Source organism: Archocentrus centrarchus, chromosome 6, assembly GCF_007364275.1.
Source record: "Archocentrus centrarchus isolate MPI-CPG fArcCen1 chromosome 6, fArcCen1, whole genome shotgun sequence".
Classification (NCBI taxonomy): domain Eukaryota; kingdom Metazoa; phylum Chordata; class Actinopteri; order Cichliformes; family Cichlidae; genus Archocentrus; species Archocentrus centrarchus.
The window spans coordinates 13,066,285-13,086,433 of record NC_044351.1 but is presented as its reverse complement, the minus strand read 5'-3'; the positions used below and the strand labels follow the sequence as shown (position 1 = coordinate 13,086,433).

The window sequence follows — 20,149 nt, the reverse complement described above, 5'->3', positions numbered from 1 at the left end:
CCTCATAACAAATGCCTTGAACTAGACCCATTTGGATCCCAGTGGTGGGAAAAAAGAAAATTCTGAATGGGCTTCTGGCTCTGTGAGGGAGGATTGAGGGAATAAAGCCTCTTTTTTTCCACGGTCTGAATTAATGGTGTTTTTAGAGCCGGGACTTTGTGGAGCAGGCGTGATCTTTTAATTACCACCAGTCAGAAAAGATCCGAGAGAGTGAAACAGCAGAGTGACTCTCGTGAGCAAAACAATCAATGTTACACAATTTTTGCATTAGGCATTGTTGTCCTCCAGCCTCAGTAACAAACAAGAATAAACGTCCGCCCAGTCTAACCAGCTACTCCACAGTCGTTCTCAGAACAGACCCTGGGAGAATGTGTGTGTCAAAAGGTTACGTAATTATCCCACCACGGTGAGACAGCACAGACCTCTAGTGTGCAGTGGGGAGTTAGTGTGTGTGCGCTTGTGTGGCGGGGTGTCTGAATGAAAATAGATGGTAGAAAGAGAGAATGTGTGTGTGTGTGCGTGCGTCCGCGCATGGGGCAAAGCAGAGGGAAAATCACTCAGCGGCACCAAAGTTTCCAATTTCTCAGTTCTCCGCCCCTTCACTATATAACATCCATGTTAAAGAGTGAAACCTGAAACCAGCGCAGCTCCATATGCTCTGCTCTCTTCTGGAAGCTGTCATACTTCAACATTATGAAAGGTGAGTAACTTTTATTATTAAACATATTTTATTGTTCTGGAGTCATAGATGAATAATAAGTGAAGTTATTGCTCCTTAGATGAAAATATTCGCGGTCAGCTTCAAACGTGTTGGCACAAAAGCTCTTCTCATGCACTTCTCATCTGCAGCAGCTTTTTGAATAGAATACCATTCTTATTAATGAACTATGTTTTTCCAGCGTTGTGTGTGTTTTAAGCGTTGATATTTTTGCTAAATTAAAACTTGCGCATTTGTTAAATTCACACATTAAGCATTACAAAATAACAGGAAGAGAGATGAATTAGCTTCATGGGAAGCAAAGCAAAATAAGTTAAAAATGACTTTTTGTTCACAGTTTATTCATTTATCTCGTGCAGCATTTAACAAAACATGCTGTAAGTGAATCTTCCAGAGATAACTCGCATCTGTGTAACACTGATATCCGTACAGTGGGGAAAAGGTCCAGCAGTCACATGCATGCAGTACAACTTACAACTTGTAAGTTTAGATTGTGTAAATCATTTAGTAGGAGTGAAGTGACGAACGGTCATCATTTAACACAGAGATGAAAGATACACAATTGATAGACAGCGTGGTGCTTAGATTAGAGCATTACTATGGAGGAAAAGTCTGGGGATGGAAAATAGCCTAAAGGGCTTTCGGTAATGCTTTGGCATCTCACAGCCAAATAATTACCGATACTCCTCTCCCAAACACGTGCGCCACATTTACAAATAATGAAGCTCCAGCGTTAACTGGTTGCAGTCGAATACATATTGTGAGAGAAGATTATCATCGGATCCTGCAGGTCAGACTGGAGTTCGCTTGTTGTATTTCACCTAAAACTTCAATATGTCGATTCACTCTATGCTGAGTTTGCAACCCCAGCAGCAGTCAACCAAAGTGAGCCACTGCGCGCTACTGAAAACCTAAAGGAGCTTTAAGGGGGGTGAATATTTACTTAACCATGGATTGTGAAATAACTTCGAGCTAGTTGTTGAGTTTTCTGGCAGTCCATCTGATAACAGATTTATTAAGGCACGCTTTTGCTCGGCATCTTTTCAGAAGATGGTAGTTTATACTGATTATAGGTTAATATTTAATTTGATATTTTAATTTATTTTGTTTTTGTTTTTTCATTCATTCATTGCTGTATTTTTCAATGTTTGGGAGATTTAGAGGTTGTTTGTTTGTTTGATTTATTAACGATACATCTTAAAATATGTAAAGAGTCCTGACCTACTTCTAAGCCCAACAGAGGCACCCAAGCGTCAGTATGTCTCCAGAATCAGTTGAACTCTTTTGGTACACATGGGATATAAGATGATACATCTAAAATTCATTCAGGCATTCATGGTGACTCAAGAGACAAAGACGCCTTACGGCACTCTTTGACGATTAACCAACTTCTGGAGCCTGACCCCTGTGGCCATTAGAGGAACTGCAGGTGTTGGCACTTGATCGTTGACTTGATTGTTTAATGCTGGAGGTTGCTTCTTGGGGAAAACGACCAATATTTGGGGGGCTTCTGGCGGATTGAGATCTCCAGTTCTGTGTGAGCATCCCTCCAAAGCCTACTCCAACATTTCTAACGATTTTGCATATTCATGAGCAGATACCTGTTTATAGAGATCATTTTAGGAGCTTGGGAAGAACATCAGAACAGAGCAGTACATGACTGTTTGTAGGATGGGCACAGAAACTCAAATCAAAGTTTATTTGTCACATGCATATTCATACAAGGTACAACTAGCAGTGAAATGCTCTGACGACTACCCTTACACCATAGCACGATATAAATAGAGTGAAGAAAAATATCTTAAAGAATTAAATAATATATAAGTCAGGCTGGCTGCTTTATGCAAAGCTTAGGTAACAAGATACTTGACATTTAGCATATAGATATGTGAACCATTTGCATCTATATTTATCACATCAACAAACTATTCCTTTGAGGACCACAGAGTCAGCAAACCTTCAGTCACTCACCCAGTTACTCAGTAACTCAGTCTGTCGGTCACTCAGTGGCTCAGTCAGTCCACTATAGTTCAGAAAGAGGCCATGTTGGCTCTGTTTCCTAAGAAAAAGCTCTGTGCCTTCAGGAGGTTGTCTCCAATTCTGGCACATTTTCTGTGCCTTTTCTCTGATGGCCAAATGTGTGTGAACAAATTACAATTTCAGTGAGGAAATACTATTGTAAATTCTATCTTTTAGTGCCTGTTAAAATCATGCCTTTTGAAGTGAGGCACTTGGCCCATAGAGAAGCTGTGAAAAGGGGAGGTAAACTGTGATCTGGGTGCAAGGTCAGTGAGGATACGCTTGACAGTAAAGGGGCTACTCCACTTTTGTTGCACCGAGCCTTCATTCCCACCAAGTAGCTTCTGAAAACAAGAGCTCTATTTTTTTTTTTTTTCTTTTTTTAACCTCAGCCACATTTTGGCTCCACTGCTGAGATTTTGGCTCCTAAAATGGGTCTAACCTCCATCCCTATGTACACATCACATACAGAGTCACTTTTGTGCTCCACCTTGTCAGCGGGAGTGCATTCCTAAAGGCAGCTTCACACAAGACTTTGTGATAAATAGGCTTTCTATCACCTATGTTTTTTTCTGAAGTAAACATAGAAAACATGCATCAACACTAGTCCTGTGAGACCAGGTCACACTACTTGTGAATGTGTGGAAAAACAGAGGAAGGGAAAAGGAATTGGTACATTTTTTTTTTTTGAACTGGATTAGTGTCAATGCATTTCCTGCAGACTGATGACCAAATCTGTTTTAATTTGGACTGCAGTAGCGACCACAGTGTGTCCCGGAGAGAGGAGAAAAGGGTAACGGACGGGCTGGTGAGAAGCCTGTTAATGCAGCCTGACAGGAGTGAGCACAGTCAGTGAGCTGTTTGTTTCCTCCACAGAGAAAAATTCTTTCAGTAGCGCTGGCCTCAAAACAGGATCTGGCAGAGGGCCTGACCAACTTCTAACGTAGTCACATAACCTCAAGTAATGACCTCATTCAAAAAATAAATAAATAAAAAGGATGGCATACATTTTGGCTCATGTAAACAAAACAATAATACATAGCACATCATATAAATGTTCATTGAGAACTAGCCAAGGTCCTGAAATTGCTTTTTGCTCCTGTTGAGGTTGTAGGTACATTCACATCCAAAATACAAGCAAACTCTCTGCACATCATGCTGAATAGAGCATAATAGAGAGAATAAAGAAGCAAATGTATTGCAGCAGAAAAATGAACTAATATGAAAGTGATTGCAGCAAATAATGTATGACGATTTGCATCAAGGTTTTCAGTTGCACATCAGGTTGCACTTGGCTATACTTGTGGTGAGAAGTTTACATACATGCATTGTGGGCATGAATGCCATTGTAATTGTGGGCTTTTAATAATTTCTTTGAACTGCTCTTTTTCCAGGGTGGGATGATCATACAGCATACATCGTTAATGACTTAAAAAAAAAAAAAACAGGAACTGGGTGCACAAGTTTGAATTTGTTTTGGATTTGGATATATGGATCTGGCTCAGATATAATAAGTGGTGCTGAAGATTATCTACAATATCTTTTAATTTGAAAGGCCAAGGCCTATTAACTTCATGATTGACTACAACAAGGGACAATCCAAGGAACTCAGTGAAGATCTCAGAAAGGGGAACTGTAGATTTAGATAAGTTGGGAAGGATTCCAAGATCACCAGTTTAAACAACAGTATGTAGGTCCAAGTTATTTGGATGCGTCACAGCTTTGCCAAAGTCTGGAAGAAGACCCAAACTCTCACCCTCAGATGAGAGGAGGTTGTGAAGTTTCACTGTGATCTATGTACCTCGTTAGTTTTTGGAATTTTTGTATCTCTGCAGTAGATAATTCACCCTTTTATTGCCTTTTTCATGGATATTGCTGTCAGCTTTACAGTAAAGCTCACCCTTTGTTCCGCTCTGTGTTCTGATCTGCATGTGGGTCTGCCTTTAAACCAAATCCTGACACTGTGTGTTTTGTTCAACTTCTTAGCTCACCCAAACGATATGGAAAACACGTCTAAGGTGGAACCTTCTAATGGGCACAGCAGACCACTGGACATTGTCCCCAGTACAGAGGAGGAGAAGATGACAGAGAGAGGTCAATGGGGCAACAAGGTTGAGTTTATTCTGTCTGTGGCAGGAGAAATTATTGGCCTTGGGAATGTCTGGCGTTTTCCTTACCTTTGTTATAAGAATGGAGGAGGTGAGTGCTGCTAATACTGTTTTTTTTTTTTTTTTTTTTTTGTTTTTTTTTTTGTTACCTTCTTATCTTGAGGGGTTTTTTTTAGCATTTACTCAGTCACGTACCACATCAAGGTATTCTAAAAAGAGTCTTTTTTTTAAGTGGCAGGTTCATTTCTGTCTGATACATGAGCCCTCACTAATAAGGGCTCATGTTTTGAAATAATTTTTAAAAATGCACAAAGAGAGAGACAGAAAGAAATTTTTAACTTCCAGCAAAATAATTTCACAAAAGGATGTTTTACCCAGAAAACTTTTGGAAACCTTACTATGCACTATGTATGCGTGAAATTCAAGACCTACACAATATTGCTTGAGGACATGCTGGAAGCAACTCAGTCAACTTTTCCTTTAATCTGTCCTTCTACAGGTGCCTTTTTTATACCATACCTCATCTTCCTGTTTGCTTGTGGGATCCCGGTCTTCTTCCTGGAGACAGCTTTGGGTCAGTACACCAGTGAGGGAGGCATTACCTGTTGGAGGAAAATCTGTCCTTTGTTTGAAGGTAATCTACCAATTTTCCCAAGAGATGATTTAATGGATATTTTATTGTGTATCAAATTTGTCTAATTTACATGTTAAATGTAAATACATGATTCTCTGAAACACCTGCTTGTGAATTACATCATATACACAACAAAAGATGTAAGGGAAAAATAGTGAGTGCAGTTAAACATGTTGTTAAAATAGCACTGAGAGAAGCTGAGTACAGAGGAAATTTTTGTATCCACATGTGTAACTCAATGGACATAAAGTGTGTTTGTGGGTGTGTGCACTTTTGTGTTTGTCAGTTTGGTATGCCTGACTTATTGTGAATGTTGAAAAGGCATGAATGCTGGCTAAGCTCCCGTTTCTAAGCAGACCGTGTGCAGATTACAGGTTGTGCAGAGTCAAGTCACAGATAGAGTCATGTTGGAACAAGAGCGTAACAGAAATTTCCCACTCAAGTGAAGGGAAAACTTGATTGTCTGAAACACCTTCGGATGAATGAGACACACCACAGTTAACCTGAATTTAAGTGTTTACAGACTGTTGCCAAAAAAAGTGATAAAATCAGATTTGCCCCCCCCCCCCCCCCCCCCCAGTTGTCAGTTATCAGGTGACTGTTGGATTGGTGAAAAGTACTGTAGGGAAATTTCAGTCAAGGATTGCTTATAGTGGTATTTTACTGCTTGTTACCTTAAGCCTGTTCTATGTTACAGGACTGGGTTATGGCAGTCAGGTAATTGTTGCTCTGCTGAACATCTACTACATCATTGTGTTAGCCTGGGCTGTCTTCTTTCTGTTTAATTCCTTCACCTGGGATCTGCCCTGGGCATCCTGCAACAACACCTGGAACACAAGTAAGACATAAAACACTACACTGACAACTTTTTCCTTCTGCTTGTCAAATAATCCTGAGAAAATGCTTAGTCATGCACAAAAAACATAGTGTTTATTTACAAAAGAGTACCATTAAGAATAGCAGGTAATGGGGGAAATTATGGTTCAGTGGTGGTTGTGCGTTGGCAGTCCGTGGGCATCTGCAGACTCTCCGTCTGCAGAGGCTGTCTATTTTCAGAAGGAGGCAGTGCCAGAAATGTGTGGTACACCCAGTCTGTGGACTACTCTTGCTTGTGCTGGTGTTGGTCCATCAGCCAGCCGCAGAGATGAGCCATGTTAAGGTACAAAGAGCTGAAGTGAAACCAAGTGTTAAAAACAATGAAAAGTGTCCTCAGCAGCCACTGACTGTACGCTTCCCCTGGTGAACTCCACTGTGAACTCCTGTTTCAGTCCACTTATCAACCAATCAGCATTCGACCTACACATATTGGTTGAATACTTGGAGTCACTGTCAAGCTGGATTATGGTGTTATCCTTATGATAAAGAATTTTAACATATAAGTGCCTAAAAGCTTTGCATGGTGCCGTGCATACTCTTGGTGCAATCATTAACTGTGGGTAGCTAGGTCAACATCTCCAAAGGGTTGTACAGAGAAAGACTGAATAAGATTTTTCAGGCACACAGATGGCTGTAAACCTTCCTTTAATCTTTTCTCTTTTTATATTTTTGACTTAAGGGACTGAATGCTTCAGTAAAACTTAGTGTTTCTCTCCGTCTCAGTGGAGGCACTGTTTGTCTTGCCTCTGCGTAACTTGGAAACTCCAGAGAACGCTTGGATTTCTTCACGGGATTGAATGTCTTTTTGTCTATCGTTCATTCAAGATTCCTGTATGCCATTTCAGAGGGGGAATAGCTCCATCAATCACCATGAGAATACCACCTCTCCTGTCATTGAGTTCTGGGAGTAAGTGCCCTTTTTGTTTGCCTATGTCCTCAAATAGCCTTTCATACCAACAGATTTACTAAAAATTCATCACATGGTTTAGATTAAATCAGCTGTTAAAACTTGTTCAATTGATGATGACGATTTCTTCTTTTTTTTTAAGCACTAGATTATACATTGTCATGTTCATATGTGTTTACTCCAGGCGCAGAGTGCTGAGAATTTCCTCAGGTATTGACCACATTGGTTCTCTGAACTGGGATCTGGCTCTCTGTCTTGCCTTTGCATGGATACTCTGTTACTTCTGCGTATGGAAGGGAGTGAAATCCACAGGCAAGGTAAAAAAAATGAAAAAAAATAAAAATAAAATTCCCTCTCATATTAGACAACCATTCACCATTAGAACAGGATCTGCGTTACAGTATTGATGTACAGAATTATATGCCAGTAGTCTTTTGGTGTTTGTCATAAATAAAAGACAAAGATTTGCATTTACACAATGTCAGATCTCAAATACTGAAAGTCTGATGTGCTAAATGCTACCAGAGATATCCAAATCTTTCTCATTTCCATATTTGACATGTAGCAGATTAAAGACGTCATATTTTAGAAATAAAATATGAAAAACAAACACACTAATAAAAAATTAAAGGTTTTGAATGGGAGGAATTGTTATAAAAGATGTTAAACTCATGGGAAAGTGATGTTTCCTTGCAGGTAGTTTACTTCACAGCTACTTTTCCTTATGTAATGCTGCTGATTCTCCTGATCAGAGGAGTCACACTGCCAGGCGCCTCCATTGGAATCCACTTCTACCTGTACCCTGACATGGATCGACTATCTGACCCACAGGTGAGTTAAACAAGTGCACCTGTGCTCACATACTAAAGTCAAATGAAATCCAGATCAAGTGAAGTGACTCGATATAAACTGGCCTGATCACATACTTAATGGTTCAGCATAAGACTGGTAGTTTTTAAGCACTAAAATTTCCCAAACATACACATTTCATAATTGTGAAATGCTTAAAAATGTTGTTATATTGTACAAATGTACTTTCTTAGAAAGTTGCCGCTGTTTATAAGAAATCGCCACCATGAGCTTGTCTGATCTGCTCCGCTGGCAGAGATGCGGTTTGAGATTCAGATAAAGATTTTTACATAAGAGTAAAAATCTTTTTACATAAGAGTAGGTGCTTTGCACCTACTCTTATGAAAAGCAATAAAATACCAGCACTCACTCTTGAAGCCAAAATAAGAATTCAGTTCAATTTTATTTATATAGCACCAACTCACAACAGTCGCCTCAAGGCACTTTAGATTGTAAAGACAGAAACAGTCAGTTATTGCAGGTTTATGGTGAGGAATTGAACCCTGTCACTAACTTTCTTTAAGCAGTTTTAACAATCAGATGAGAGTGGATTGGGAACTGGGGTGGTAACAAGGACTCTTACACATTTCCTCTTTACTTGCTTTTGGATAAAATTCCACTGCACCCTTCCCCCCCTTCATTATCCTGCAGGGATGAACACAGGCCACTTGTGTGCAGGCCCAGACAAGCCAGGGTGTAAGAGAGCTTTGGAAATATACGTACCCTTGTGTGTAATGTTGCGTCCGGAGTTTGAGCAGTTAGTTGGACATTCTGTCAATCAGATCTTCAGTCCTGGCTAAAACACGCCCCAGTGCAGTGGGAGCATAAGAAGAATGAGAAATCTCATTAAAATTTTGAGGTGTGAGTGAGTGTTCAAAGAATGCTCTATTTTATGCCTTAGATGTTTAAATGGCTTTGCTAATGTCAGGGTGGTGGGGTGAGAGGTTTTGGGGGTTTCAGACACAGGTGCCGTTTACACGAGACCGTTTTCATTTTGAAATGGCGTCGTTCTGATGCGTTTCGGCCTTGCGTTTACACGACAACGGTGTCGTTTTGATGCGTTTCGCCCTTCTGTTTACACGACAACAGAGTGAAAACGATGTGTTTCAGAAACGGGGTCCAGAGTGGAGCGTTTCAGAAACGCACCGGCTTGCGTTCTCGTGTAAACCGGGGTGATTTGAAAACGCTCGACTCGCACATGCGTACTATGGTTGCGACGGCCACAGTTTTTCGTGCATGCGCAAATTGATAAACAGTACTCGCGGATTCACGAGTGCTTCTTGTGCTTTTCTTGTGTTTTTACCGTTTTGTAATTCAGCGTTGTGTGCACCAGCGATCCAACCTCATCGTCAGTCCACACAAAACCTCTTACATTGGCTGTTTTGTAAGTAATGAACAATTTGCTGTACTACCTACTGTGTCACTCCACGCATGCGCGTCTTGCATAAACAAACTTTGCAAAGAGAAAACCAACGCCAACTTGTGGCCTGGCATGGGAACTACATCGTTTTCATCGTTTCCATCGTTTCACATGTCGTGTAAACGCCATTGTGTAAACGAAAGGCTGAAACGCAGACACACCGGATGTAGACTTTTTTTTTTTTTTTTTTTTTTTTAAATTGAAGGGCATGTGGAAGGTTTTGAATGTCAGGTTCACTACTGGCATTTTTGGGTGTGGCGGGGATGTATCTGGCCTTTTGTCCAGTACCCGCTACTCCCATAAATTGGATCAGAGGGTAAAATTTATTTTTTATTACAATAACTAGTAAGAGACAACTTAACAAATAATGTAATGGTAGTTCTTGCTTGTTGGCGTGGGTTTGAAATCTGTTTCCAAGCATCAAACTGTGTAGAACCTTTGAGAAGCATTGTTTATACATCTAGCTATCAAAACTCTTTGAAATTTATTGTCTCTTGGTGACTCAGTGAACGAGTTAAAGGGGCGTGTTTATAGTGAGAAGTAGATACTACTCAGGGGAAGGAGGGGAGACTCCCAGCAGGTTGGGAACTGGCTGACAGCCAGCTGAGCTCTCATAGAGAATACCTTTCAAAAAGAATCACCAGATGTCTGTGATAACTGAAGTTAAGTTTTGAAAATGTAAAATAGATGGATGAAACTTTACAGTTTTGCATTTTGCATTGCAAATCACCTAAACTATTCCCAGCAAACATTTCTTCATTCATCAATTTCAATCTAATCTAATAAAAAGACGCAACTGAAAAGAAAATTAAATAAAGTAATAAATATTTTTGCTCACAAACTTCCTCATACTACAGACCCCAAAGCAGATGTGCAGGTTATTCTAATCCTGGTAAACTTCATTTTTCATTTGTTGTTTGCTGGGATTTTACTTGTTCAGACCTGCATTTTTTTTTTCTGTCAGGCTGCAACTTAATTAGATTTATCACATAAATTTCTCTAAACTTTAATATTATGCAAAAGTCTCAAGCCACCCGTCACCCAACTCAACATCACTGAAGCAGTTATGGGATCATCTTGACAGAGCAGAACAAAAGGCAGCCAACATCCATAGAAGAGCTTTGAATGTCCTTCAAGAAGCATGAAGAAATTACAGAAAGCTGCCTGAGAGCGTTCACGCTGTGTTGAAGAATAAAGGTGGTCACACCAAATATTGATGTTCAAGCTTGTTTCAGTAAATGGCTGCAGGTATTTCCTGTAAAATATAAAGAAATTAGTCGTAGCTCAAAATTTTTGCACAGTTCTGTATAATGAATAAAAGATGCAAATTAAAGGGTATTAGACCAGTGTTAACTTGATGGCAGTGAGGGGGGTGTGTGACTGATCAACTAATTGGGCTGATTGTGGGGGCAGGGATTATGTCTTCTTCCACAAAACGCAACATTAGACGAGTACCAATAAAATGGCATCTGGACAACTGCGTGATTTCCATAAATTGAATGTTTACCAACTTGATATTCAGTTTTTGTTTCATTCATTTTAATGTCATCCTACAGCTAAGGAAAACACAAAACAAGTTATTTTAAAGGGTTATTTTGATGCTAGCAGTCTCAAAATGTTTTCTGTCTGTTATTCTCTCTGTTTGTGATGGGAGGTTAAAAAAATCGTGGTCTGGGAGAGCTGTTTGCATCTTTGCTCATTAAGGGCGAAGACCAGCTTGAATGCTAATGCTGTGTTAATTCTCTCCTACCTGTCAGCATAAACATTTTTGCACTAATAATTAAATAAAAACATACATAACTACTGCAGTATTAGGTTGGGCACTTTTTTGCAGTACATGTATCCTTTGTTGGATTTGGAGTGTCCCTTTCACAGCATAACATTTTTGGAGTAGAGTTTTAAAATAAATCACACAAAGGTGATATATTAAGATTAGTGACACACAATTTAGTGCATTGAGTAATGCCAAAAGTAAGCATACATGACTGTGATTGTTGCGGTTGACAATTTATTTGGAAAGCCAGCGTGCCAGCGGAACGGGAGGATTCCCCATAGTTGGAAGCACAGGGCCAAAGCTTTAAGAGAGGGGGGGGGGGGGGGATCAGCCATGGTCCTGTCAAGGACCAGCTGCCCATTTTAAGTGGTTGTATCTGTAAATACAGTGCCAGGAAAAAGTACTGGCCTCCTTTTCAATATCTTAGTTTTTTGCATATTTGTCACACTTAGATGTCTCACAGTTCTTTAGGAAGCTAAAGAATTGTTTTTGTGACTGAGTTTAAGCTTAAAGATTCAAGATTCAAGAAGACTTTATTGTCATTATATGTAAACATATAACGAAATTTGCGTTCCAGAACACCCATCCAAGAGAAATACAAACAACAGAAACAAACAGGGGGGACAGGTGTCTGAGGTCATGCAGCCGTTTTGCTGGCGCTACCTTTAGCAGGAAAACAGAAAGAGATACACTGGGATAGGTAGGTTAGAAAAAAAATCATCTTGTACTGTGTTCATTATGAACAAAAAAACACCTCAGCAAAGCAGTAGCACATTTAAAGCCTGGAGAGCACTAGGGTGGGTAGGGGAGAGGCTGCCAGCGGAGACGAGCAGGATACTGTGATGGCCGCACAGCTTCCAGACCAGCAGTTCATGATAATGTTCATGATAAGATGGTATAGTCAGCCTTGGTTGCCAGGATACCAGTTCATACAGGTCACAACACGGGGCGGGGGTGAAGAGCATCTGTCTAATAACATCTCCAAGAGGCGATTTAGATAGACAGCCATCCAAGGTCGTCTGGGAGCCAAATTCCAAATACTGCAATTGTTTTGGTTCAGGCCATCATAACTTTTTGCTGACAGACCTTACAGTTTTCTGGTTACCTCTTAGAAGTCCAATAATCTGAATTTGGTTCTACTCCGCCATGCAGAACAGAGACCCCAACACTCCTCCAGATGTAATCCATTTCGATTCAGCTCTGCTGAGTCTGATAGAGTTCGTACTGTTTCTGCATCCCTCATAGGCAGCCTTACTAGGGCCTGAACAGCTGCCCAGAAACCAGGTATCCCCAGGTCCAATTTGGGAAAAATCCTGGTATTAATATATATGCCACTTCCACACAGTGCAGCCAGGAACGTTATCTTCCATCCCTACGGGAATCCATAACATAGCCAGCTGGGTGTGTAGTCGGACCAGAGGAAAGAGGGTTTCCCTTCTCCCAATCTCCTTGTGATGAGAATTTGGCCATCAATAGTGTTGAGAGACTGACCAGATCCATAATTTCATTTCCAGTTCAGGGATGTGTGAAGAGATGCTCTAAGCAGCGAAGCAGCAAAAAGCAGGGGTAGATAGGGAAGGCTGGGGAGAAGAGAAAGTAGAACATAAAAATTGTTTTTTTTTTTGTATTTCTTTCCTAATCTTGATTAATTTCTGTTCAAAGGTATGGATGGATGCTGGAACTCAGATCTTTTTCTCATATGCCATCTGTCTTGGCTGCCTCACTGCCCTAGGAAGCTATAACAAATATAACAACAACTGCTACAGGTAAGGATGATCAATTTTTTTTCTTTTTTTTTTTTTGCATCACAATCACCTCCATTCCCCCACCCCCCATCCCCAAAAGAACTTATTTTAACCTACTGCTTTTCAGTTTGAGCTTTTCACCTCTAATTGTGAGCATTTTATTTTATACATGAAGTGAATTTGGTATCTGTAACAGGTAATGTTTTCAGCCCATATCTATACCTGTCCTTAATGATTGTATTCTTTTTGTTTTGTTTGCAGGGATTGTGTGGCCCTTTGTTTCCTTAACAGTGGTACCAGTTTTGTTGCAGGCTTTGCCATCTTTTCCATCCTGGGATTCATGTCCTATGAGCAAAATGTGCCCATCTCAGAAGTGGCTGAGTCTGGTTTGTAGCTCTCATATTGTTTATGAAAAAACACACACACACACACACACATAGATAGACAGATAGATATAGCCGGATTCGCTTTGTGGGTGGTCTTTTGTCCTCCAAGCTTGTGGGGATCTTGTGGGTCCTGCTCAGTATCTTAGCTGTTCTTCTGGACGGAGATCTTGGATTCTCGGATGTTGTTCCTGGAATCTGCTGGAGCCATTCTCCCAGTTTGGGGCTGCCCTGAGTGTCCTGATTACCACGAGGACCACTGTTGCCTTCTCCTTCCACATCCTCTCTTGCTCTTCTCTCAGCCCTTGGTATTTATCGAGCTTCTCGTGTTCCTTCTTCCTGATGTTGCCATCACATGGTATTACAACGTCTATCACTACGGCCTTCTTCCTTTGCTTATCCACCACTACTATGTCTGGTTGGTTAGCCAGTGTCACTTAAATGTGACCAGTTTGTCTGTATCTGGAAGTCCTACAGGATCTTAGCTCTGTTATTCTTGACCACCCTTGGGGTGATATCCCATTTTGACCTCAGGACTTCCAGGCCATACTCGGCACAGATGTTCCTGCCCGCCACTTGGTTATGGCGTTACATGTATGCCCTGCCTGCTAGTATCTTACACCTGCTGTTATGTGTTGGATTGTCTCAAGGAATACCTGTCAAGTTTTGTATTTAAAAATACGGGAAATTTTCCGCTGCTGAAAATATGACGTCATTGCCTAATTTGCATAATTGTTCATTTGGATGTACTGTAGTTGCAATCGAGGCTGCAGGAGAGAGGAAAAACATCTTTGGAGAGACAAAAAGTGCAGAAAAAACACCATAAATATGTTTAGAACTACAAATAAACTTTATGAAATAACTTAATGACTTTAATGCTTTGCCTAGACCCACATTACATAGATCAATTTTGTCCTGTATTGTTTAATGTTAGAATATCAAATTTATTGAAAACATTGTGGGGTGAGACTGCCAGCTACATTCAACTCTCCTCCTTTATCAGCCACTTCTTCAGTCTGCTGGTGGTACATGCCATGCAGAGGCCTGTCCATCCATGAGGGTTCCTATTTTTTTTCGGGTTTCTGCTGCCTGAGGTGCTCACTAAACACATAATCCTTTGAGGCCATCTTCATGATGTACTCATGGATCTTTGTTCTTTCATCCTGGATAGTGGTTCTGGCACTCACTAGTCCTTGGCCTCCTTCCTTCCACCTAGCGTACTCTCAGGGTGCTGGATTTGGGGTGAAACCCTCCATGCATGGTAAGGATCTTTCTTGCCTAGATGTCAGTGGCTTCCATCTCCTCCTTTGGCCATCTTATTTTCCCAGTAGGGTATCTGACAACCGGCAGGGCATAGTCCGGATCTTGTTCTTCCCATTTAGATGAATCCTCAGTTCTTGCCTTACTCTCCGGAGGTACTTGGTGGTTGCAGCTTTCCAGGTGGCTTCTTCATGGTTCCCATTTGCCTGTGGGATTCCAAGGTACTTGTAGCTGTCCTCAATGTCTGCAACGTTGCCTTCTGGTAGTGCCATCCCCTCAGTTCTGACTACCTTCCCTCTCTTTGTTACCATCCGACGACACTTCTCCAGTCTGAATGATATTCCAATGTCATTGCTGTAGATCCTAGTGGTGTGAATGAGTGATGAACAGCTAAGATACTGCACAGGACCCTCAAGCTCCCAGGCCTCTGGTAGAGGACCCAAGCTTGAGAAGGAATACATACATACCACCCCCCAGGCAGTGAGAGGGAGTTTTTTTTTTTTAAATACTGCTTTTCTTGAGTAAACTTAAAGATGCAGTTCATGCATTAGAACTGCAGAATTTTTTTTTTTTTTTTTGGGGGGGGGTGCATATGTATGGTAGAATACTTTTTCCTAAATCCCAGTTTAAGTGAACATTTCAGTATATTTTCAAAGTATTTACTGGATTGAAAAGACAACCAAAAATTCTAACTTCAGTGGGATTTCTGTGTACAACAGGTCCAGGTTTAGCCTTCATTGCCTATCCTCGAGCTGTGACCATGATGCCTTTTTCCCCTCTGTGGGCCTGCTTCTTCTTCATTATGATAGTATTTCTAGGACTGGACAGCCAGGTGAGCCCAGCATCTAGCACTGTCCACCCAGACAAGAACACACACTAAAAGAAGATTCTAATAATAGTCATAGCATAATCCCTTCTAGTATCTTCCATATAAATACTGAGATTTAGTATTTTTTCTTTTTCTTTTCTTTTTCTTCAGTTGTTGAGTACGTTGTTATTAACAGCTGATCTGCTCACATACATACACAAACAGAAGTAAGCACATCTCATAATTTTTACTTTTTTTCTGATTAGTTTGTATGTGTGGAGAGCCTGGTCACAGCCGTTGTGGACATGTATCCCTCCGTCTTCCGCCGTAAAAACCGCAGGGAACTCTTCATCCTGGCAGTAGCAATAGTATCCTTTTTCCTTGGGCTCATCATGCTGACAGAGGTTAGTTTATGTGATCTCATTTTAAAATGTTAGCACAAAATAGGATCACACAATAAGCATTTTGGAAAGCCTATTTGAAAACTTTCATTTCTAAGTGATAATGAGCATAAATATTATCAGTTCCTGACATTAAAAATTTAAACAGCAAAACTAGCTTACGGGCCTTGTGAATTTAAGTGAAGGACCTTCTAGACTTTTTTGTTTTCTTTTGTTTTGTTTTCTCAGGTCTTTGCCAAGCAGTCTGCCAAACGCATTTAAAGTGATTTTTTTTTTCTTGAATTCACCTACTGTAGCTTCTCTTTAGCAGCCTATTAAAATTTCTTCAAATCCAGTCACTTGGCACAAATTGCGTTGAAACACAGCCAACCATGAACAGCTTTTTTTTTTTTTTGTGGTAAATTGTTTTCACTTTGGTAACAAGTACATAATTGTTAAATGACCCGAAAGCAATATTTTGCATCATGCAGGTTCTCTTTCATTTGTTTTACCCATATGGTTGCAAACTCATGTCTGTCTGTCTGTCTGTACCCACAGGGAGGCATGTACATCTTCCAGCTCTTTGACTACTATGCAGCCAGTGGGATGTGCCTGCTCTTCGTGGCCATTTTTCAAACAGTTTGCATTGGTTGGGTTTATGGTGAGTTTGTTATTTAAGGCTATCAGAGCTATACAAAAGGCTCAGTGTTAATTTGCTCATGATTTGCACAGTCCATAAAATTAAAAGTATAGATCGACGGGTTGAGAGGAGAGTGCCAGTTAAATGTGACTGTTTATTTTGAAGTTCAAATGAATAAAATAAACTATTTTTACTAGTTGAAAATAATTAAACATAATTTAGGTGCTAAGCAGCAACTTGTTTCACTAATTTAGAATTTTAATCTGATGTTTTTCTTCAGATCTCTGCTGGTGAGGGTGAATCTTGACATGATGCATTGTTTCTTCTCTCTGACCACAGGTGTTAATCGTTTCTATGATAACATTGAGGATATGATTGGCTATCGCCCCAGCCCCATCATCAAATACTGCTGGCTTTTCTTCACTCCAGCAACATGCTTTGTGAGTTTTCCCTTATCCATACACATGCTTTTACAGTCCTCTACTGAAAGAAGAGTAGCCTCTGCTGGCCACAATTTAAAATACAAGTCAAAAAATTTATATATATCTTAAAATAATACCATAATTATTGAGTCAGAGTATTTAGTTGTGAATTAAATATGTCATGTATCACTGTTAACGTACCTTTGTACAGGGAACCTTTGCCTTCGCCTTGATCAAGTACTCACCTTTGAAGTACAACAATGAATATGTGTACCCATGGTGGGCGGATGGGATTGGCTGGATCCTGGCTCTGTCCTCCATGCTTTGCATACCCCTTTGTATGGCATTAAAACTGTACAATACCCCAGGAACACTGAGGGAAGTAAGTCTAAAACTATTAAGTGAAAATAGATTTGTTAGAAATTAAAGTAACAATCCATTTCTCAGACATTATATCACTGACATGTTTTTTTTTTTATCTTATTAATTTTCCATTCACAGCGCCTTGCTCTTTTAACCACTCCTTCCACTGATTTACCAAAGACAAAGCAGGAGCAGGAGAGGCTGCAGGCCATCTTTGCAGCAGATGGTGTCAGCCACCATCAGAAAGCACCTCCCACTCGAGACGGCTACTTCCCTGTTGAAAAGGAGTCTCATTGCTAAAAGCTTGAAGGTTGGAGTCAAAGTCCATTTAGGGGTCAGATGTTGCTCACTGACCCTCACCATCGCGGTTCTCTTTGCAATACCTCACAAGATAAGCTGGTGAAACACGCACATATGTAGACTTTAACAGTCTGCTCACCTGCTGTTGACAGCTGGAGCTTTCTTCCTTGCATGGCGCCTTCAGTATACAGTACTGTGCACCCTAATTTCTTCATATTTTGCTAGCAAAATTTGAAATTGGTACAGTCTACATACATTGAAATACAGTATATAAGGGGGAAAAGGCAATCTTCAGGAATAGTTTTCCAGGCTTTTTTAAGGACATTCAAAGCTCTTCTTTGGATGCTACCTTTGTTTTGTTTTCTGCCAAGATGATCCCACACTGCTTCAATAATGTTGAGGTCCTAAAACCTGTTGCCACTGTGACCTGAGACCTGTTGCCACAGTCCAGTTTTTGTGTAATTTGGCATATCTCAGCCTTTTTCCCCCGTTTCCCTTCCTTAAGAATGGTTTCTTGACAGCCACCATTCCACTGAGACCATTTCTGCTTTAGCCAGATAGCAGATGGATCAACTGAAGGGCCTGATGCAGCTCTCAGGTCCTGTGTCAGGTGTTTCTGATACCAATCATCTGCTGTTTTTTAGGCCTGCCACTCCTTCTTTTGCCCTCCATTTCTCCAGTTTCCTCAATTTTTTTTTTCTTTTGAGTAAGGACAAACTGAACAACAAGTTTTTTTAATAGCTCTAAATTACTATTTTATGCCTGTCAAACTGTCTTATCTTTGGCATTTTTCGTAACCTGTCACAAAAACACAAAATTATATAATTTTGTGTTTTTGTGACTGGTTGCAGGTAACAAAGTGCCTAAAGGTATGACTTAAAATGATTTTTTGCTAAGTTCTTATGTGTAGATATAGGACTGGTTCTTCCCTTCAGTTAGATGTTGTTTTTTTTTTTTAAAGCTCAATAGTTCAGTATTAAATGGTTCAACAGGTTTTTGGAAGCAAAATATAAAATAAAATAAAGGGTGGCTCATAACTTTTGCACAGTACTGTTAAGCATGATGGCAACAGCAATGTTACATAAAAGATTTACTTCCTTTATTAGAGAGCTGGATGACATCTCATTTGCCTGTGGCAGAGTAACGTGAAAATGTAAACACTGTTGTTACACAGTGGCAAAGAATTTACATTTGACTGTCTGCTTTCTAAGGAAGCATTTTCTTCTGTTGTGGAAATCTCTAATGTTCAGTAAATCTTCACTCTGGTTACTTTATTAATTCTAACAGCTGACTGCTGCAGACTGAGTGCAGGAGGTGTCACACGAGTCCCCAATACATTTGGGTTTAATTGAATTTGCTTAATGTATACAGAGTAGAACCATATTGTTTATCCAGTCCTATTATACTGACAGCTTTGTTTTTACCATGCAGTAGAGAGTTGTTCTCATGGGATGGGTTAAAAAAAATAATAATAATAATAAATAATAACAATAATAAACATACTGTAAAAGGCATATTAATAACCAGTGCTTCAGAACACAAAGATTGGATTTTATATTTCCATTTATCTAAAATTTCCACAAATCAACTTACTTAAGATGTAATGATTGTTTATTAATGATGTTTTATTTTATCTTAATTCTGTTTGTACTGTTTTAAAGGATTCACTGTATGATTATGATCTGTCTTACTGGGCTTTGCTGATTTGCATTCATCTTTTATATGTTAAATGTTCAGATTATTGACATTGTTTTAATTTAGTGTGGTTTGGTTTGCCTTATTGTTAATTCTGGGAATGCATGAAATTAAAATGTAATCTGCCTGAAGCAAAGGGACAGCTGTGCCACTCAGATTATATCAGAAGTGAGTGCCAGTGGACAAAAAAAAAGAGAACACCTCGCTCATTATCTCTTTCTGCTGTATCACAATGAACTTCAGCCTGCATTTCTTTATATGTTGAAATTAATATGTGATGACCGATTATAAAATTTTATATACTAAAACACTTTTTTTTTTTTTTTTTTATGAATGAATAAAAATACTTTCATTTGGAACATATATTTCTACTACATGTGTATATTTTGTGGGACATCTTCAATAAGATTGTGTTGGTCTTAATTACAAATAAATGTTTTACATTTTAGTAATTTTGTATGTGATGCCTCATTTCCTGTCATGAACCTTTATGTAACCAACTTACATATATAACTATGCAGAATTTTCCATTTAAATCACGCGGCCTAACTGGAACAGCTACAGTGTAGTCAAATCTTAAACATTTAAAGTGTAATCACTTTATAAGCTGTGCTCTCAAAGTAAAGCATTTGAATGACACGGGAAGTCGCCAAGTTAGTGCTGCAATGCATTGCAGTACTTAATGTGTAGTACAAATCTGCAGTACATCTATGAATCTTCTTTTTGCTCTGACGACAGTGAATCATCTGCCTCCTTCTCACTCTGTCCCCAGCATCCTCTTCTGCCACACCAACCCTCGGCATGTCCTCCTTCACTACATCCATGACTCTTTTCTGTGATCGTCTTCT

At 39.8% G+C, this 20,149-nt stretch overlaps 1 protein-coding gene across 1 annotated transcript; it reads left to right on the top strand.

Moving 5' to 3' along the window:
* The first annotated feature begins 567 nt into the window (after positions 1 to 567).
* slc6a13 (solute carrier family 6 member 13) lies at positions 568 to 19,749 on the top strand. The gene is made up of 15 exons (XM_030731282.1): positions 568 to 700; positions 4,724 to 4,936; positions 5,345 to 5,479; positions 6,177 to 6,317; positions 7,181 to 7,262; positions 7,447 to 7,579; positions 7,959 to 8,093; positions 12,968 to 13,071; positions 13,312 to 13,436; positions 15,413 to 15,525; positions 15,768 to 15,905; positions 16,440 to 16,542; positions 16,861 to 16,961; positions 17,155 to 17,325; positions 17,445 to 19,749. The coding sequence occupies exons 1-15, from the start codon at positions 694 to 696 to the stop codon at positions 17,604 to 17,606; spliced, it is 1,863 nt and encodes a 620-aa protein (XP_030587142.1). The 5' UTR covers positions 568 to 693; the 3' UTR covers positions 17,607 to 19,749.
* The last annotated feature ends 400 nt before the right edge of the window (positions 19,750 to 20,149 follow it).